The sequence below is a fragment of the Pezoporus wallicus genome, unplaced genomic scaffold (assembly GCF_028554395.1).
Source record: "Pezoporus wallicus isolate ANWC-B61680 ecotype Strahan unplaced genomic scaffold, APGP_CSIRO_Pwel_v1 contig_11331, whole genome shotgun sequence".
Lineage (NCBI taxonomy): Eukaryota > Metazoa > Chordata > Aves > Psittaciformes > Psittacidae > Pezoporus > Pezoporus wallicus.
This window is the reverse complement of record NW_026641316.1, coordinates 33416-55242: the sequence shown is the minus strand read 5'-3', so window position 1 is coordinate 55242 and position 21827 is coordinate 33416. Positions and strand designations below refer to the sequence as shown.

Genomic DNA, 21827 nt, shown 5'->3' with positions numbered 1-21827 from the left:
AGGGCTTGAAGCAGCCTGGTTCCGGTCCCCCACGGCAGGGATGAGCCTGACGGCCCCTTCCAACACAACCCCTTTCCATGAGCCTATGAGCTCCCGGTCTAACGGGGGTCCAAAGTCTTAGGGGCTGCCATGGGATCGGCGTGTCCGGAAGGCTTTGTTTGCTCCGTGCTTTCCTGGAACAGCTCTGCCCGTTGCGCAAGGCAGGGCTCCATGGGGCAGCAGGTCAACCCCCCGGCACCGCTCCATGGGGAAGTGAAACTGCCAGCTGGGACCAAGGCACAGGAACGGGAGGGATCCCGCTTTGCCCTCCCCATTGGCATCCATCCCAGGGGCCACCCCACTGCCGACCTCCAGCCCGCGGCCATGGCCACGCCGGCAGGGATCCATCCGTCATCCCAGAGCGGGACCCGATGCGGTCGCGGTGGGGCCAAGAGCGTCGGGACTCTGCTGCTGACGGCGTGGCTATGGGGTGAGTGCTGTTCCCCTTCGTTTCTGACCCCCCCAGTTGTGCTCTATGGGGAGCAGCAGAGGGGCCTGTGGGGCTGGGGCAGGAAGGGTGGCTTTGGAGGTGGTTCCCAAGGGGTTTAGGTGAGGGCAGGAGCTTTCCCTCTGCCCCATAGCCAAAGGCTTGTGAGCATTGCAAGAACTTGGGGGGGGGGGGGGGGGAAGGGAATCTGAGCCCTCCTGGACCTCCTCAATCCAAACCAATCCATGGATCGATGCTTCCATGATCCTCGTGTCCCGTCCCCACAGCCGTGACCTGCTGAAGGATGGGGATCCATCCTGTGGGTGCTCCATCAACGCCGTCCCTTTGGAAGGGGTTAAGGGTGGGCTCCGGTGTTGGATGTGGGACAACCTTCTCGGGGCTGGTTCTCATTCCCAAAGGGCACGGGGAGGAGCCGTCCCCTTCGGATGGGGTTTGGAGGGAGCAGGATGGGATGGAGAGCACCTAAGTTGGGTCTCATTCATCAATGCTTGCCAGATACATGCCCTGGAGTCCTTCAGCCCTGAAGGGTTGGGGTTCTGCTTGTGGTGGGCCTTGCAAGGGCACTTCTAAGCTCTTCAGAAGCCTTTCTCCATGGAGAAGACCTTGGGGACATGGGGTCAATGGGACCCAATGGGATATGGAGAAGACCTTGGGGACGGGGGGTCAATGGGACCCAATGGGATATGGAGAAGACCTTGGGGACAGGGGGTCAATGGGACCCAATGGGATATGGAGAAGACCTTGGGGACAGGGGGTCAATGGGACCCAATGGGATATGGAGAAGACCTTGGGGACAGGGGGTCAGGGGGTCAATGGGACCCAATGGGATATGGAGAAGACCTTGGGGACAGGGGGTCAATGGGACCCAATGGGATATGGAGAAGACCTTGGGGACAAGAGGGTCAATGGGGAAAATGGGGTCAATGGGACCCAACGGGACATGGGGTCAATGGCACCCAATGGGACATGAAGAAGACCTTGGGGACATGGGGTCAATGGGACCCCATGGGGCATGGAGAAGACCTTGGGGACAAGAGGGACATGGGGACTTCAGTTGACTTCAATTGACTTCAGTTGACTTCTGAGTTGACTTCAATTGACATCAATTGACTTCAACTGACTTCAATTGACTTCTGAGTTGATTTCAGTTGACTTCAATTGGCTTCAATTGACTTCAGTTGACTTCTGAGATATCCAGGGCAGGGCTGGGCTGGCCAACGCCACCTCTCACATCCCTTTTGTGGGGCAGGAGCCACCCCAAAGCACCCCCATCCACCCCCTGGCTGTCACCTCCTGCTTCCTCCCCATCCCTCCTCTCCAGGCGCATCCAATGAGAGCCCGGCGGGGTCCCTTCGCTTGGAGGGAGGTCCCAGCCGCTGCGCTGGGCGCGTGGAGGTGCTGCACAACGGCACCTGGGGCACGGTGTGCGACGACGGATGGGGCTTCGGCGAGGGCCAGGTCGTGTGCCGGGAGCTGGGCTGCGGGACGGTGCTGTCGGTGGCGCCGGGATCTCGCTATGGGGAAGGGAAGGGGCCGATCTGGTTGGATGAAGTCAACTGCACCGGGGAGGAAAAGGCGCTGAGGGAATGCCAAGCGAAGCCGTGGGGCGAACACAACTGCAACCACATTGAGGACGCCAGCGTTGAGTGCTCAGGTACCCATTGGCACCCCTGCATCCATCCCGTGGGGTGCTCATCCCTTCCCAACCTTCTCCCCCCACCCCCAGATTCCATCGTGGCCACCTTGGGCACCCTCCAGTTGGTCAACGGCCTCGACCGCTGCGCCGGGAGGGTGGAGGTGCTGCACGAGCACATGTGGGGCACGGTGTGCGACGACGGATGGGATCTGCTGGATGCGGCCGTGGTGTGCCGGCAGCTCGGCTGCGGCACGGCGCTGGCGGCCACCCATGGGGCTCACTTTGGAAGGGGCCACGATCCCATCTGGTTGGATGAGGTCAACTGCACCGGTACCGAGGCCGCGCTCGTCGACTGCCAGGCCAGCATGTGGGGCAACAACAACTGCTTCCATGGGGAGGATGCTGGTGTGGTGTGTTCAGGTAACGCACCTCGAGGTGCAAGGGGGGCCATTGGCAACTTTGCAGTCATGGAATCCTGGAATGGGATGGGTTAGAAGAGCATGGATTCACTCTAGATTCACAGGGTGCTCAGACAAATGGGGCTGCCCCACCCCTGGCAGTGTTCAAGGCCCTTCCAACCCAGCCCATTCTATGGGTCTAGAGATGACCTCCAAAGGTCCCTTCCAACCCAACCCAACCTAACCCATTCTATGGTTCTAGAGATGACTTACAAAGGCCCCTTCCAACTCAACCCAACCCAACCCAACTCAATTCAACCCAACCCAACACAACCCAACCCAACCCAACCCATTCTATGGTTCTAGAGATGACTTACAAAGCCCCTTTCCAACCCAACCCAACCCAACCCAACCCAACCCATTCTATGGTTCTAGAGATGACTTACAAAGCCCCCTTCCAACTCAACACAACCCAACCCAACCCATTCTATGGTTCTAGAGATGACTTACAAAGCCCCCTTCCAACTCAACACAACACAACCCAACCCAACCCATTCTATGGTTCTAGATGACCTCCAAAGGCCCCTTCCAACCCAACCCATTCTACAGTTCTATAACGTGTCTTTGCCACACATTGTCTATGGCAATAAAGCCCCTTTACAAAGCCACCCCTCAAACCCCACTTTCAAGAGGACCCTGAGCGCTGCGGGCTCTTGGTCCCCATCCTGTGCTCCCCCCACCCATGGATGATGCCCAGGCTGGAGCTGGGGCCCTCCTTTATGTCCCTTGCCAGATTCGGCGCTGTCGGCAGCCACGGCGCCGCGCTTGGCCGACGGCTTGACGCGGTGTGACGGCAGAGTGGAGGTGCCCCACCTCGGCTCCTGGGCCTCCCTGTGTGACCAAGACTGGGGTCTGGCTGAGACCCGGGTGCTGTGCAGGCAGCTGGGCTGCGGGACGGCGCTGGTGGCCCCCGCCAGGTCCCATTCTGGCCACGGAGCTGGCCCCACGTGGCCCAACCGCGTGAGCTGCGTGGGCACCGAGAGCACCCTCTCCATGTGCAAGGTGCAGGCCTGGGGCAATGGCTCTTGTCCCCATGGCCATGAAGCTGTTGTGGCGTGTTCAGGTAAATGGTGGCCATCACCTTGGTCTCCTGCCTCCACGAGCCATGGGGGGGGTCATTAGAGGGTGCTGAGGGGTTGGGTGCATCCTGCTGGAGGGCTTGGTCCTGATGCCAGAGGGTGGGATGGGGCATATCCACCTGGGACATATCTCAACCCAACCCATCCCATCTCTCAACCCAACCCATTCCATCTCTCAACCCAACCCATCCCATCTCTCAACCCAACCCATCCCATCTCTCAACCCAACCCATCCCATCTCTCCACCCAACCCATCCCATCTCTCAACCCAACCCATCCCATCTCTCCACCCAACCCATCCCATCTCTCAACCCAACCCATCCCATCTCTCAACCCAACCCATCCCATCTCTCAACCCAACCCATTCCATCTCTCCACCCAACCCATTCCATCTCTCAACCTAACCCATCCCATCTCTCAACCCAACCCATCCCATCTCTCAACCCAACCCATTCTATCTCTCAACCCAACCCATCCCATCTCTCAACCCAACCCATTCTATCTCTCAACCCAACCCATTCCATCTCTCAACCCAACCCATCCCATCTCTCAACCCAACCCATCCCATCTCTCAACCCAACCCATTCCGTATCTCAACCCAACCCATTCCATATCTCAACCCAACCCATTCCATCTCTCAACCCAACCCATCCCATCTCTCAACCCAACCCATTCCATCTCTCAACCCAACCCATTCCATCTCTCAACCCAACCCATTCCATATCTCAACCCAACCCATTCCATCTCTCAACCCAACCCATTCCATCTCTCAACCCAACCCATTCCATCTCTCAACCCAACCCATTCCATGACCCCACCTCTCAACCCAACCCATTCCATGACCCCACCTCTCAACCCAACCCATTCCATGATCCCACCTCTCACTCCAGGCAACTCGGAGGGTGACCAGGTCCGCTTGGTGAACTACGGCAGCCGCTGCGCCGGCAGGGTCGAGATCTACCACAACCAGCAATGGGGCACCGTGTGCGACGACAACTGGGACCTGGTGGACGCCGACGTCGTGTGCCGGCAGCTGGACTGCGGCCGAGCGCTCTCGGCCCCTGGCAGAGGCCAATTTGGCCGCGGGGACGGCATCATCTGGATGGATGAGACCAATTGCACCGGCACTGAGAGCGCCTTGTCCTCCTGCCCGGCCCGGCCATGGGGGACCGGTAACTGCTACCATGGCGAAGATGCTGGTGTGGTTTGCTCCGGTGAGGCCTTCACCATTGGCATCGCTCCATGCATGGTGGAGGGATGGAAGGGGGGGGGGGTTGATGGCAGGTTTGCACCCATTGGGGTTCTTGAGCATCCTCAATGGTCCCATCCTCAATGGTCCCATCCCTAAGGAGAAACCGGCTCCTGATGGCCTGGATAGATCCATACGGTTCTTCTCATCCATGGATTCCTCACTGGATAAGGAACAGATCCCAAAGTGTTGGGGTGAATGGTGTCCCATCTCATTGGTGACCCAGGACCAGGGGTGTTGCCAGTCTCTTTGCCAATGATCCGGATGAGGGCATCGAGGGAAGGGACACCAGGTTGGGTGGGAATGTTGGAATCCATGGGATGAGGTTGAACAAGGCAACGTGCCGGGTCCTGCGCTTGGACAACCTCATACGACACGAGTCACATCCAATGGTTGGGCTCAATGATCTGAAAGGTCTTTCCCAACCTGGTTGATCCTATCCCTCTCTGACTGAAGGCCATGGGAGGCATTCCCGCAGGGAATATGCTCTTCCAAAGCCACCCTGGAGAGCAATTCCTGTAGGGAATGGGGTGCAGGAGGATGCAGACCCAATGCGGACCCGCTGGTGCACGGTGCTCACCCCTCCTCTTCTCCCATCCCCTGGGGCTTTCGGCAGTGGGAGCTGGGAGCAGAATTCCAATGGGATCCGCACAGCCGGAGGCCTTCCCGATTGATTCCCTTGGGTATCCTGCAGATTCCCTCATCCCGGAGCCGGCTCCCATCCGCCTGGCCAACGCCTCGCGTCCCTGCGCCGGCAGAGTGGAGGTGCTCCATGGGGAGCACTGGGGAGCCGTCTGCAAGCAGGGCTGGGACCAACGGGACGCCGAGGTGGCGTGCCGGGAGCTGGGGTGCGGGACGGCGCTGCCGGCCTCCGAGGGAGCGGATTTCGGCACCGGGGCCTTGCCGGTGAGCCTGGAGAACGTGAGGTGCCAGGGCACGGAGCAGAGCCTCAGGGAATGCCCGGCGGGACGCGGGAGCTGCGAGCACGGGGAGCGCGCCGGCGTGGTGTGCTCCGGTGGGTGGCATCCCAGCACCGGCCATGGGGATGAGAGGAAGTGGGTCCATGGATGGGGATGAGATGAAGTGGGTCCATGGATGGGGATGAGATGAAGTGGGTCCATGGATGGGGATGGGATGGATGGGGATGAGAAGAAGTGGGTCCATGGATGGGGATGATAAATGGGGATGAGATGAGGTGGGTCCAAGTGGGTCCATGGATGGGGATGGGATGAAGTGGGTCCATAAATGGGGATGAGATGAGGTGGGTCCATGGATGGGGATGAGATGAAGTGGGTCCATGGATGGGGATGAGATGAAGTGGGTCCATGGATGGGGATGAGATGATGGATGGGGATGGGTCCATGGATGGGGATGAGATGAAGTGGGTCCATGGATGGGGATGAGATGAAGTGGGTCCATGGATGGGGATGAGATTAAGTGGGTCCATGGATGGGGATGAGATGAAGTGGGTCCATGGATGGGGATGAGAGGAAGTGGGTCCATGGATGGGGATGAGATGAAGTGGGTCCATGGATGGGGATGAGATGAAGTGGGTCCATGGATGGGGATGAGATGAAATGCATCGACGGATGTGGATGAGATGAAGTGGGTCCATGGATAGGGATGAGATGAAGTGGGTCCATGGATGGGGATGAGAAGAAGTGGGTCCATGGATGGGGATGAGATGAAGTGGGTCCATGGATGGGGATGAGAGGAAGTGGGTCCATGGATGGGGATGAGATGAAGTGGGTCCATGGATGGGGATGAGAGGAAGTGGGTCCATGGATGGGGATGAGAGGAAGTGGGTCCATGGATGGGGATGAGAGGAAGTGGGTCCATGGATGGGGATGAGATGAAGTGGGTCCATGGATAGGGATGAGATGAAGTGGGTCCATGGATGGGGATGAGAAGAAGTGGGTCCATGGATGGGGATGAGAAGAAGTGGGTCCGTGGATGGGGATGAGATGAAGTGGGTCCATGGATGGGGATGAGAAGAAGTGGGTCCGTGGATGGGGATGAGATGAAGTGTATCTGTGGACAAGGATGGGAGGATGTGGGTCCACGGATGGGGATGAGATGAGATGTGTCCAAAACCAACCCAACCACTCCACACCCTCCATCCCCCAAGCCCCTCATCCTGTGCCCATGGCTTCTTCCACACCTCCCTCCTCTTCCCCCCCCCCCCCACTTTACTGCTCTGACCACATCCATCCCCTTCCCATAGGCTCCATCGTATCCAGCTTCGCTCCGGTCCGGTTGGTGAACGGCTCCGGCCACTGCTCGGGCAGGGTCGAGGTGTTCCACGCTGGGCAATGGGGCACGGTGTGCGACGACGGCTGGGACCTCCTGGACGCCAAGGTCCTGTGCCGGCAGCTGGGCTGCGGCACCGCGGTGCTGGCCCCACACCGCGCTCACTACGGCCAGGGCCAGGGGCCCATCTGGTTGGACGCCGTGCGCTGTGCCGGCACCGAGGCGGCCCTGGCCGAGTGCAGGTCCAAGGGATGGGGCACCCATGGGTGCGAGCATGGGGAGGATGCCGGCGTCATCTGCTCGGGTAAGGACCCCTCAAAGTGGTACCCATTGGAACGGGGCTTGTGGTCAGGGAGGCATCTGGATGGAACCCATGAGATTCCACCTCCCATCCCTTATCTCCTGCTCACAGCTCCAGGAACCACTGAGTGCCCATTGGGCACCCATTGAGCAGCCATTGAGTGCCCATTGGGCACCCATTGAGCAGCCATTGAGTGTCCATTGAGAACCCATTGAGTGCCCATTAAGCACCCCTTGAGCTCCCACTGAGTGCCCATTGAGTGCCCATTGAGCACCCCTTGAGCTCCCCTTGAGGGCCCATTAAGCTCCTATTGAGTACCCATTGGGCGCCCATTGAGCACCCGTTGAGCACCCGTTGAGTGCCCATTGAGCACCCATTGAGTGCCCATTGAGCACCCATTGAGCACCCATTGAGCACCCATTGAGTGCCCATTGAGCGCCCATTGAGTGCTCATTGAGTGCCCACTGAGCAGCCGTTGAGGCTAAGAGATCCTATAGAGAAGCCCTTTCCCTTTGGGATGAGGTATCCCATGAGTCCCCAGTGGCACAAGGATGTCCTCATTTTGGTGATTGGATACCATCCATGGCGTCCCCTTCAGGAAGGGCCCCAATCCATGGTTCTGTGCCTACGGCCACCCAAGACTTGGGTACCACTTGGGCCAGCTCGAAGGAAGAGCATCCCTGCCCCACAAGAGCATCCTTGACCTGCTCCAATCACTGCTGCGGGTTCCATGGGGCGGAAGGCATCTCCTTCACCCCTGTTCCCACCGGGCTGCTCTAGGCTCGGGCATCTCGGACCTCGGAAGCCTCCGCTTGGTGAACGGCTCCGACGCGTGCTCCGGAAGGGTGGAAGTGTTCCACGAGCAGCGTTGGGGTGGGATCTGCTCCGAGGGCTGGGACCTGGCCGAAGCCCACGTGGTGTGCGGGCAGCTGGGCTGCGGGACGGCGCGCGCGGCACCGGCGTCGCCCCGGTTCGGGATGGGAGACGGCTTCCTCTGGGTGGACGCTGCCGAATGCGCCGGGACCGAGGGAGCCCTCTTGGAATGCCGCCTGAAGCTGTGGGGTGAGGAGAGCTGCAGGTCCAAGGCCCACGCCGCCGTCGTGTGCTCCGCAGCTGTAGGTCAGTGCCGGCATCCGTCCCCAGGAGGGAGCAATGGGGTGGTTCCTTATCCCTAGGGAAAGCGCTTGGGAAACCCTCGCAATTCCTGGGAATCCCAAGGGGGATGTTCCACTCTGCTGTGCTCTCGGGGTTCTTGATGCATCGAGGCCTTGGGGTGTCCCTTGCCCCCATGAGGATGTTCCCATCATGGAGCGATGTGTTTCCATGAGGACAACCGGCCATTGGAATGACATCCCAAGGGATGTGGTCACTCCACAGCATTGGATTTGGCTGGACAGGGCGCTGAGACATCCAATCCAGGTCGTGCTTTGCCTGGAAAGGTTGGGCCAACTGATCCTTGAGGTCCCTTCCAAGCTGGGGTTCCATGATCCCACCATTTATTGGGTATGGTCCTCAGAGGCTTGATCCCAATGGGAACACCCAAAGGGTGCTGGTGGAGCCCTTGCAAGATGCCTTATCTCCATAGATGCGGATGAGATGAAGTGGGTCCATGGATGGGGATGAGATGAAGTGGGTCCATGGATGGGGATGAGATGAAGTGGGTCCATGGATGGGGATGAGACGAAGTGGGTCCATGGATGGGGATGAGATGAAGTGGGTCCATGGATGGGGATGGGATGAAGTAGGTCCATGGATGGGCATGAGATGAAATGGGTCCATGGATGGGGATGAGATGAAGTGGGTCCATGGATGGGGATGAGATGAAGTGGGTCCATGGATGGGGATGAGATGAAGTGGGTCCATGGATGGGGATGAGATGAAGTGGGTCCATGGATGGGGACGGCGAGAGATGAAGTGGGTCCATGGATGGGGATGAGATGAAGTGGGTCCATGGATGGGGATGAGATGAAGTGGGTCCATGGATGGGGATGAGATGGGTCCATGGATGGGGATGAGAAGAAGTGGGTCCATGGATGGGGATGAGACGAAGTGGGTCCATGGATGGGGATGAGATGAAGTGGGTCCATGGATGGGGATGAGATGAAGTGGGTCCATGGATGGGGATGAGATGAAGTGGGTCCATGGATGGGGATGAGATGAAGTGGGTCCATGGATGGGGATGAGACGAAGTGGGTCCATGGATGGGGATGAGACGAAGTGGGTCCATGGATGGGGATGAGACGAAGTGGGTCCATGGATGGGGATGAGATGAAGTGGGTCCATGGATGGCGATGAGATGAAGTGGGTCCATGGATGGCGATGAGATGAAGTAGGTCCATGGATGGGGATGAGATGAAATGGGTCCACAGATGGCGATGAGATGAAGTGGGTCCATGGATTGGCAGGTCCCAGATTCCATGATCCCACCATCCTTGGAGGCTCGATCCCAATGGGCACACCCACAGGGTGCTGATGGAACCCTTGCGAAACGCCTTATGATGGGATGTCCCATTGCATGGCCAACATTGTCCTTCTGCTCATAGACATCGACCCAAGGAGCTCGGGAGCCCTGCGCTTGGTGAACGGTCCCCACCGCTGCGCCGGGAGGGTGGAAGTGTTCCATAGCCATCAATGGGGCACCGTCTGCGACGACGGATGGGACCTGCTGGATGCGGCCGTGGTGTGCAGGCAGCTGGGTTGTGGGGCAGCCCTGTCGGCCCCGGGGCTCTCCGGCTTTGGGCAAGGATCCGGCCCCATTTGGTTGGATGGGGTGAGCTGCCTTGGGACCGAAGGCACCATCGCCGAATGCCCGGGCAAGCCATGGGGACAACACGCGTGTAACCACGTGGAAGATGCCAGCGTCGTGTGTGCAGGTGATGCTCAGCACGGGCTTAGGGCTTGGGATGCCAAGAGCATCCTGGGATGCATCAAGTAGAGGGATGTGATTCATCCCCCTCTATTCAACCCCAGTGGGTCCTCAGTCCAAGGAAGGGGTCCAATGGGGGCCACCGGGATTATCAGGGTCTGAAGCATCTCTTATGGATGCTTCCACAGGGTAGGGTAGGGGCAACCAGAAGGTCCAAGAAGAGCATCCTGGGATGCATCAGGAAGTGGAGGGATGCAATTCATATCCCCCCTATGCCAAGAGCATCCTGGGATGCATCAGGAAGTGGAGGGATGCAATTCATATCCCCCCTATGCCAAGAGCATCCTGGGATGCATCAGGAAGTGGAGGGATGCAATTCATATCCCCCCTATGCCAAGAGCATCCTGGGATGCATCAGGAAGTGGAGGGATGCAATTCATATCCCCCCTATGCCAAGAGCATCCTGGGATGCATCAGCAAGTGGAGGGATGCGATTCATCCCCCTCTCTTCAACCCCAGTGGGTCCTCAGGAGAGGCTCCAGTGGAGGCCACTGGGATGCTGAAGGTCTGAAGCATCTCTCTTAGGGATGCTTAGGCTGGAGGAGGCTCAGGCTCCCTAGAGCTAAAGGGAGGATGGAGCCAGGAGGGGAATGGGCTCTGCTCCCAAGGGATGGGACAAGAGGGAGAGGGCCTCAAGCTGCACCAGGGGAGGTTTGGATGGAGCTGAGGAATCCCAAAGGGAACAGTGTTGGAATCACCATCCCTTGCAAGCATTCACCCCCTGGCCTCAGCGCCACGGTGGCCTTGGCAGCGCAACGGTTGGACCGGATGCTCTTAAAGCTCTTTCCCACCCTGGTTGATCCCATCGGCACAGCCCTAACAGCGCCCATTCCCTGTTGATTGCCAGGCTCCGGCATCGCCAGCAGCCCCGGCTCCGCCTGGTGGGAGGTTTGAGTGAGTGCTCGGGCAGGGTCGAGGTGTTTTACGCCAACAAATGGGGCACGATCTGCGATGACAACTGGGACGTGCAGGATGCGGCCGTCGTGTGCAGGGCGCTGGGCTGCGGCGCTGCGGCGCTGGCCCCCGGCTCCGCTCGCTTCGGATGGGGAACCGGCCCCATCTGGTTGGACAACGTGAACTGCACCGGGCAGGAGACCGACTTCTTCCAGTGCCCGGCCAAGATGTGGGGCATCCACAACTGCCACCATGGGGAGGACGCTGGTGTGGTGTGCGCAGGTGAGAGGTGGGGATGGGGGGGGGGGGGAAAGGAGCATCTTTATGTGGTACCCAGTCCTTGGAGGATGCAGGTGAGAGATGGGGATGAGGGGGAAAGGAGCATCTTTATGTGGTACCCAGTCCTTGGAGGATGCAGGTGAGAGATGGGGATGGGGGGAAAGGAGCATCTTTATGTGGTACCCAGTCCTTGGAAGATGCAGGTGAGAGATGGGGATGAGGGGGAAGGAGCATCTTTATCTTTATGTGGTACCCAGTCCTTGGAGGATGCAGGTGAGAGGTGGGGATGAGGGGGAAAGGAGCATCTTTATGTGGTACCCAGTCCTTGGAGGATGCAGGTGAGAGGTGGGGATGAGGGGGAAAGGAGCATCTTTATGTGGTACCCAGTCCTTGGAGGATGCAGGTGAGAGGTGGGGATGAGGGGGAAAGGAGCATCTTTCTTTATGTGGTACCCAGTCCTTGGAGGATGCAGGTGAGAGGTGGGGATGAGGGGGAAAGGAGCATCTTTATCTTTATGTGGTACCCAGTCCTTGGAGGATGCAGGTGAGAGATGGGGATGGGGGGAAAGGAGCATCTTTATGTGGTACCCAGTCCTTGGAGGATGCAGGTGAGAGATGGGGATGAGGGGGAAAGGAGCATCTTTATGTGGTACCCAGTCCTTGGAGGATGCAGGTGAGAGATGGGGATGAGGGGGAAAGGAGCATCTTTATGTGGTACCCAGTCCTTGGAGGATGCAGGTGAGAGGTGGGGATGAGGGGGAAAGGAGCATCTTTATGTGGTACCCAGGCCTTGGAGGATGCAGGTGAGAGATGGGGATGAGGGGGAAAGGAGCACCTTTATGTGGTACCCAGGCCTTGGAGGATGCAGGTGAGAGATGGGGATGAGGGGGAAAGGAGCACCTTTATGTGGTACCCAGTCCTAGGAGGATGCAGGTGAGAGATGGGGATGAGGGGGAAAGGAGCATCTTTATGTGGTACCCAGTCCTTGGCGGATGCCGGTGAGCGGTGGGGTTGGGGGGAAAGGAGCATCTTTATCTTTATGTGGTACCCAGTCCTTGGAGGATGCAGGTGAGTGATGGGGATGAGGGGGAACGGAGCATCTTTATCTTTATGTGGTACCCAGTCCTTGGAGGATGCAGGTGAGAGATGGGGATGGGGGGTAAAGGAGCATCTTTATGTGGTACCCAGTCCTTGGAGGATGCAGGTGAGAGATGGGGATGGGGGGGGAAGGAGCACCTTTATGTGGTACCCAGTCCTTGGAGGATGCAGGTGAGAGATGGGGATGAGGGGGAAAGGAGCATCTTTATCTTTATGTGGTACCCAGTCCTTGGAGGATGCAGGTGAGAGGTGGGGATGAGGGGGAAAGGAGCATCTTTATCTTTATGTGGTACCCAGTCCTTGGAGGATGCAGGTGAGAGATGGGGATGAGGGGGGTAAAAGAGCATCTTTATGTGGTACCCAGTCCTTGGAGGATGCAGGTGAGAGATGGGGATGAGGGGGAAAGGAGCATCTTTATGTGGTACCCAGTCCTTGGAGGATGCAGGTGAGAGATGGGGATGAGGGGGGTAAAAGAGCATCTTTCAGTGGTACCCAGCAATGGGCAGCCCTTGGGAGGATGCAGGTGAGCACAAATGCGATGGGGAACGCCTGAGGGACCTATAAGTACCTACAAGGAGGATGGAGCCAGGAGGGGAATGGGCTCCTCTCCCAAGGGATGGGAGAGGAGGAAACAGCCTCAGGGTGCACCAGGGGAGCCTTGGACGAGGCCGAGGACCCCCAAAGGGAACAGTGTTGGAGTCACCATCCCTTGCAAGCCTTCACCCCCCTCCCAAATCAATGCCACGGGTTAGCGGTGGCCTTGCTTGGACCGGATGCTCCTAAAGCCCTTTCCCCCACCGCGGACGATGCCGCGATGCTCTCGGCACCGCCGGTGCCCGCTCGCTCCCAGCAGGGAACTCCAGCTCGGCCGCCCTGCGCCTCATGGACGGCCCCCACGGCTGCGCCGGGAGGGTCGAGGTGCTCCACGAAGGCCGATGGGGGACGGTGTGCGACGACGGCTGGGACCTGACGGACGCGGCGGTCGTTTGCCACCAGCTGGGCTGCGGCGGGGCCGAAGCGGCCCCGCTCCAGGCCCGCTTCAAGCAAGGCACCGGGCCCATCTGGTTGGACGACGTGGCCTGCGCCGGCAGCGAGGAGGAGCTCGCCCAGTGCCACGCCAGGCCCTGGGGGCAGAACAACTGCCACCATGGCGAGGACGCTGGGGTGGTGTGTTCAGGTACGGGGTGATGCTGCGGGATGGGGGGGGGATGAGGGGGGGCGTTCTGCAACTGAGCACATGGGGGGTGATGGTTATGGGGGGTTAACTGGAGAAGAGAAGGCTCCGGGGACTTCATCTTCAAGCTTTTTGCTATCTCAATTGGGCTCCATCTTCAAGCTCTTTCCCAACTCAACTGGACTCCATCTTCAAGATCTTTTCCATCTCAATTGGACTCAATCCTCAATCTCTTTTCCATCTCAATTGGACTCCATCTCCAAGTTCTTTCCCAACCCAACTGGACTCCATCTTCAAGCTCTTTCCCATCTCAATTGGACTCCATCTTCAAGCTCTTTCCCAACTCAACTGGACTCCATCTTCAAGCTCTTCTCCAACTCAATCTGGACTCAATCCTCAATCTCTTTTCCATCTCAATTGGACTCCATCTTCAAGATCTTTTCTTTCCCAACCCAATTGGACTCCATCTTCAATCTCTTTTCCATCTCAATTGGACTCCATCTCCAAGCTCTTTCCCAACCCAACTGGACTCCATCTTCAAGCTCTTCTCCAACTCAATGGGACTCAATCTTCAAGCTCATTTCCATCTCAATTGGACTTAGCTCTTTCCCAACCCAATTGGACTCAATCTTCAAGCTCTTCTCCAACTCAATGGGACTCAATCTTCGAGCTCATTTCCATCTCAATTGGACTCATCTCTTTCCCAACCCAATTGGACTCCATCTTCAATCTCTTTTCCATCTCAATTGGACTCAGCTCTTTCCCAACCCAATTGGACTCCATCTTCAAGCTCTTTCCCAACTCAATTGGACTCCATCTTCAAGCTCTTTCCCAACCCAATTGGACACCATCTTCAAGCTCTTTTCCATCAATCTTCAAGCTCATTTCCATCTCAATTGGACTCAGCTCTTTCCCAACTCAATTGGACTCCATCTTCAAGCTCTTTCCCAACCCAATCGGACTCAACCTTCAAGCCCTTTCCCAACTCAATTGGACTCCATCTTCAAGCTCTTTCCCAACTCAATCGGACTCAACCTTCAAGCCCTTTCCCAACTCAATTGGACTCCATCTCCAAGCTCTTTCCCAACCCAATCGGACTCAACCTTCAAGCTCTTTCCCAACCCAATCGGACTCAACCTTCAGGCTCTCTCCCAACCCAATCGGACTCCATCTTCAAACTCTTTCCCAACTCAGTTGGGTTCGATCCTCAACCTCTTTCCCTTCTACGACTCCCTGACTCCACATTTTCCTGATTCCACGCCTGGGACGCTCAAACCCTTCCCAAAGCCTCCTGTCCACCCCAACCCCTCCCATCCCCACCCCCTCGTGTAAGTGATGCCCCCCCAACCCACCCCCATGGTCCTCCCAGGCTCCAGCTCCCCCAACGCCTCCTCCGTACGGCTGACGGACGGCCCCCACCGCTGCGCCGGGCGGGTCGAGGTGCTCCACGCGGGCCAATGGGGGACCGTGTGCGACGACGCCTGGGACCTGAGCGACGCCGACGTCGTTTGCCGGCAGCTGGGATGCGGAAGGGCCCGGGAAGCCCCCGGCCGCGCTCGCTTCGGCCAAGGCACCGGGCGCATCTGGTTGGACGACGTGGGCTGCACCGGCGACGAGGACGCGCTCGCCCAGTGCCAAAGCCACCCCTGGGGACGCAGTAACTGCCACCACGGCGAGGATGCGGGCGTCGTGTGCTCAGGTATGGACCAGCCCGTTGAGGGCATCGATGAGCCCGCTGTGTGCCCGTGGGTTGGGTTGGGTTGGAAAGGGCCTGAAGGTGATCCAGTTCCAATCCCCTGCCATGGGCAAGGGATGCCTCACTCCAGACCGTGGCACCATTGAACACCAGCAGGGATGGAGCATTCATGACCCCCATTCCAGCGCTCAGCACCCTCATAGGGAAGAACTTCCTTCGATCCAACCTAAACTTCCCCTCTTTAAGCTTAAACCCATCACCTCTTGCCCAACCCCTTCAATCCCAGAGGAGGAGGAAACGGATGCTCTGCAGGTCCTTCCCAACCCAACCCATTCCATGATTCTATCTTGGATCCGGACCAATGCAAGTCCTGGAAATCAATGGGGTTTGGTGACATCCCAGCCCAGGGATGTGGCTATGGCCAACTTGAGCTCATTGTGATGTCCCTGCTCATTGCAGAGGGGTTGGAACTGGGTGAGCATTGAATGGCCCTTCCAACCCAAACCATTCCATGGTTAAAACCTTCCCATCCTCCTCTCTATGGCACTAAATGGACCAATCCTAAACCCCATGAGTGAAACCTTCCCATCCTCCTCCCTATGGCACCCAATGGACCAACCCTAAACCCCATGGGTGACACCTTCACTTCCTCCTCCCTATGGCACCCAATGGACCAACCCTAAACCCCATGGGTGACACCTTCCAATCCTCCTCCCTATGGCACCCAATGGACCAACCCTAAACCCCATGGGTGACTCCTTCCCATCCTCCTCCCTATGGCACCCAATGGACCAACCCTAAACCCCATGGGTGACACCTTCCCATCCTCCTCCCTATGGCACCCAATGGACCAACCCTAAACCCCATGGGTGACACCTTCCAATCCTCCTCCCTATGGCACCCAATGGACCAACCCTAAACCCCATGGGTGACACCTTCCCATCCTCCTCCCTATGGCACCCAATGGACCAACCCTAAACCCCATGGGTGACACCTTCCCATCCTCCTCCCTATGGCACCCAATGGACCAACCCTAAACCCCACGGGTGACACCTTCCCAGCCTCCTCCCTATGGCACCCAATGGACCAAACCCCAACCCTAAACCCCCAGCCTGGTCTCCATTGCACACCCATGCCCAAGGAGAAGACACCACCATTGCAGGCCCCTAAGTTGCACCTAACTCCACCCCTATGGCTATGCTCTACCGGATGGGGGTGCCTCCATAACAACCATAAACTGCTTTGGGGCTCCTTTGGCAACGCATCGGGCGCCCTGCTCCCCTTTTCCCAATGGGAATTCTCTTGGCAGACGCCAACCTCACGGCCATGGCGCGGATCCGCTTGGCCGACGGCCCCAACCGCTGCGCCGGGCGGGTGGAGGTGGAGCACGAGCATCAATGGGGCACGATCTGCGACGACGGCTGGGACCTGAATGATGCCAAAGTGATCTGCAGGCAGCTGGGCTGCGGCGCGGCCGTGGCGGCACCGGGACACGCTCGCTTCGGTGCCGGGGGGGATCCCATCTGGTTGGATAACGTGGAGTGCGCCGGCACGGAGAGCGCCTTCAGCCAATGCGACCATGGGATCTGGGGGCTCCATAACTGCAACCACAATGAGGACGCCGGAGTCGTGTGCTCAGGTGCTCAATGGTTGTTGCCAAAAGGGGGGGTGTAGATGGGGCCTGGCGGTGATGGGAATGGCCACGATGGGAATCAGGGGAATGGCTTCCCGTTGTTCTCAATGGGAGGGGTGTGGGGCAAAGGAATGGGGTGCCCAGAGGAGCTGGGGCGGCCAAGCCAACCCATCCCATGAGTCTGTGATTGTGAAGGCCCCTTGCAACCCAACCCAACCCAACTCATGGGTCTATGAGCTTGAAGGCCCCTTCCAACCAAACCCAACCCATGGGTCTATGAGTTTGAAGGCCCCTTCCAACCCAACCCATTCCATGGGTCTATGAGCTTGAAGGGCTGTTCCAACCCAACTCATCCCTTCCAAGCCATTCCATGAGTCTGTGATCTTGAAGGCCCCTTCCAACTGAAACCATTACATGAGTCTATGAGCTTGAAGGTCCCTTCCAACCCAACCAATCCCTTCCAACACAACCCATCCCATGAGTATGATCTTGAAGGCCCCTTCCAACCCGACCCATTCCATGGGTCTATGATCTTGAAAGCCATTTCCAACCCAAACTATTCCATGAGTTGATGAGCTTGAAGGCCCCTTCCTAGCCAACCCATCCCTTTGAACCCAACCCACCCTTCCAACCCAACCCAACCCACGAGTCTATGATCTTGAAGGTCTTTTTCAACCCAACCCAACCGCTCCAACCCAACCCAATCCATGGGTCTATGATCTTGAAGGTCCTTTTGAACCCAACCCATCCCTTCCAACTCAATCCCCTTCCGCAAGTCTACTGTCTAGAAGGGCCCTTCCAACCCAAACCATTCCATGAGTCTATGAGCTTGAAGGCCCCTTCCAACCCAACCCTTCCAACCCAACCCAACCCTTCCAACCCAAACCATTCCATAAGTCTACGATCTTGAAGGCCCCTTCCAACCCAACCCAACCCTTCCAACCCAACCCAACCCTTCCAACCCAATCCCACTCCATAAGTCTACAATCTTGAAGGCCCCTTCCAACCCAACCCTTCCAACCCAACCCTTCCAACCCAAACCATTCCATAAGTCTACGATCCCCCTTCCAACCCAACCCAACCCTTCCAACCCAATCCCATTCCATAAGTCTACAATCTTGAAGGCCCCTTCCAACCCAACCCAACCCAACCCAACCCTTCCAACCCAAACCATTCCATAAGTCTACGATCTTGAAGGCCCCTTCCAACCCAACCCAACCCTTCCAACCCAATCCCATTCCGTAAGTCTACAATCTTGAAGGCCCCTTCCAACCCAACCCAACCCAACCCTTCCAACCCAACCCTTCCAACCCAATCCCACTCCATAAGTCTACAATCTTGAAGGCCCCTTCCAACCCAACCCAACCCAACCCAACCCTTCCAACCCAAACCATTCCATAAGTCTACGATCTTGAAGGCCCCTTCCAACCCAACCCAACCCTTCCAACCCAACCCAACCCTTCCAACCCAATCCCACTCCATAAGTCTACAATCTTGAAGGCCCCTTCCAACCCAACCCTTCCAACCCAACCCTTCCAACCCAAACCATTCCATAAGTCTACGATCTTGAAGGCCCCTTCCAACCCAACCCAACCCTTCCAACCCAATCCCATTCCATAAGTCTACAATCTTGAAGGCCCCTTCCAACCCAACCCAACCCAACCCAACCCAACCCTTCCAACCCAAACCATTCCATAAGTCTACGATCTTGAAGGCCCCTTCCAACCCAACCCAACCCTTCCAACCCAATCCCATTCCATAAGTCTACAATCTTGAAGGCCCCTTCCAACCCAACCCAACCCAACCCTTCCAACCCAATCCCATTCCGTAAGTCTACGATCTTGAAGGGCCCTTCCAACCCAACCCATCCCATTGGGTCCGTAACACTCAGGATCTCCCACGGGGGCCCCATCTTCCCCCCTGTGCTCCTCTTGCAGGCCCCAACCCCTTGCAGCTGCGGGTGCAGGACGGCGCCGGGCCCTGCGCGGGGCGGCTGGAGGTGCTCTACAACGGGACCTGGCTCGGGGTGTGCGGCACCGGCTGGAGCCTGCTGGAGGCCGCCGTGGCCTGCAGGCAGCTGGGCTGCGGGGCGGCGCAGGCAGCACCCATGGGTGCCCCTCTGGACCGGGAGCACCACCGGGTGCTGCTGGAGGGGCTGAGCTGCCACGGCACCGAGTCGCTGCTCCTCGAGTGCCAACAGAGCCACACGGGGCCGGGCCCGTGCCCAATGGGCTCGGTGGCCACCGTGGTGTGCACAGAGCCCAAGGGTGAGCATCGGGCCCCTTTGTGGTGGCTGTAAGGGGTAAAAGGTGCCAATGGGGACAAGCGGCTCTTGAGCATCCCAATGGGACGCGTCGCCTTTGCTGTCCCCGTTGGGAGCGTTGGGAATGGGGTCCCGCTTCCCAACCGCGCTCGTGCATCCCTTCTTGGTCATCCTGGGAGAGCCTAGAGCCTAAAGGGGCTCCAGGAAACCTGGAGGGAGGCTTGGGACAAGGGATGGAGGGATGGGACAATGGGAATGGCGGGGGGGGATTGGGATGAGCTCTTCCCTATGAGCGTGGTGGGACATTGGGATGGAGAAGATGGGGCAGGGATGGGATGGGGCTTGGAGCAAGGTGTCCCCCCGGCAGGGGGTTGGATCTGGATGGGCTTTATGCTCCATCCCATCCCATTACTTGGGTCTCCATGCCTGGAGACGGGATCCCGAATCCATCCTTGCCCCCATGCCAGGCGCTCCCTCATCCTGCTCGGCGCTGATCGCGCTGCTGGTGCTGGTGATGCTGCTCAGCGGGGTCCTGCTCTGGCTCTTCCTCAAGAGAAGATGCATTGCAGCAGCCCAGGCTGGAGGTGACACCCCCCCCCACACCCCACCTTATCCCTACTCTTCCCACCCCTCCATAAGCTTCACCCATGGAGATGGGGATGAGCCCCACATCCTCTCCACCCCACAGCCCACCAGCGCCTTCGGGACCAGGATGCTCCATCCACCTCCTTCCAAGCCATGGGGGCCATCTACCTGCCCAGCACAGCAGAGGGCCCTGAGGAGGACACGGAGATGATGCAGCTCATGGAGGAAGACGCTGCCCAATGATGCTCAATACCCTAAGGGGGGGGTCACATCAGGCTTTTGGGGTCCTTTATGTGCTTCTCCTCAAGACTCAAAAGCACCAAGGACTTGGGGGGACCCCCCACAAATCAGCCCCCATGGCTCAGGAGGAGCAATTAAAAGGGGGACCCCAACCTTTTGGATGCGATGGGCGAGTGCTGGTTATGGGGGGACGGACGGGACCCCCACATACACAAGGTCCAAGACGGGCATTCCTGGGAGCAGGCAGCAGCAATGGTCCTCATCCCCCATGCAGGACACCCATCAGGAAGGAAACAGCCCCTTTTCAGGGTGCCAAAGGGTGGAGGTCCCATAGGGCAGGATGCTCATCTCCGAGCAGGAATCCATGGGGATATATGGGATATATGGGATTAGGAGGGACACAAGCTCTGCTGGAAGAGGAGCTGGAGGCCAACCAGGCCCCACAGCCCCCAGGTGGATAAAGCAGATGGGAACCTGCTGAGATGCACCCAGCACCCTATGGGCCATACAGGACGTTGAGAACCCCCCCAGCATCAAATCCCAGCCCCACAAGACTCAATGGGGCCAGAGCTGAAAGAGGAGGTGGAAGGGAAGGAGCCGGGGAGCCCATAAGCATCCCCATAGGGGGATCCATCGCCTGGCTGATCCCCAAGAGGGGCCCCATCACTCCGTCACCCCCCCCAAGAGGGATGCGATGGCTCTCGCCCAAGTGACCTCCCACCCATGCCTGAAGGCCACCAAGGAGCCCACGAGGGTGCTGAGCCAAGGGCCCCATTAATCAGCATCCTGTAATTAGTGCGCACATCCCAACCCCATCCCACCCCCCAAGTACTACAGGGACCTTATGGAATGGGGGGGACACACACACGTGGATCTGGGATCTCCAGGAGTCCAAGGGGCATCAGGACAAGGCCCTTGTGTCCTCATAGGCGCAGGTCCCCGTGCTCAGCACCACGGGGCTCATCTGAGAGGAGGATGAAGGATGCTGCTCCGCTGCGGCCCGCTTGCAGGACCCAACCCGAACGTCGGGATTGGGATGGGGTGGGAATGGGGAGGAAGCAGGATCGGCAGCACGGGACACGGACGGGCCACGGAAGCCAAGCAGGCTTCAGGAGGTGTCCACTCCTATGGGGTCCATGAGGCGATGCCTGCCCCATGCTCTTATGGGGTCCATGAGGTGATGCTTTTATGGGGTTCCATAAGGTGATGCTCTTATGGGGTCCATGGGGTGATGCCTACCCCATGCCCTTATGGCGGTCCATGGGGTGATGCCTACCCCATGCCCTTATGGTGGTCCACGAGGTGATGCTCTTATGCGGATCCATGAGGTGATGCTCTTATGGGGTCCATGGGACGATGCCTACCCCATGCCCTTATGGTGGTCCACGTCTCTTATGGGGATCCGTGAGGTGATGCTCTTATGGGGTCCATGGGGTGATGCCTACCCCATGCCCTTATGGCGGTCCATGGGGTGATGCCTACCCCATGCCCTTATGGTGGTCCATGGGGTGATGCCTACCCCATGTTCTTATGGGGTCCATGAAGTGATGCTCTTATGGTGATCCATGAGGTGACGCCTA

General features: G+C 58.3%; 1 protein-coding gene across 1 annotated transcript; it reads left to right on the top strand.

The window, feature by feature from the left end:
• The first annotated feature begins 357 nt into the window (after positions 1-357).
• On the top strand, positions 358-20250 carry LOC130606464 (deleted in malignant brain tumors 1 protein-like). The gene is made up of 16 exons (XM_057422826.1): positions 358-469; positions 1809-2141; positions 2214-2543; positions 3315-3644; positions 4551-4874; positions 5604-5924; positions 7134-7463; positions 8241-8579; positions 10004-10348; positions 11254-11562; positions 13510-13827; positions 15200-15529; positions 16836-17165; positions 19097-19426; positions 19890-20006; positions 20111-20250. Exons 1-16 carry the CDS (start codon positions 364-366, stop codon positions 20248-20250), a joined length of 4632 nt encoding a protein of 1543 aa, XP_057278809.1. The 5' UTR covers positions 358-363.
• Positions 20251-21827: the final 1577 nt, after the last annotated feature.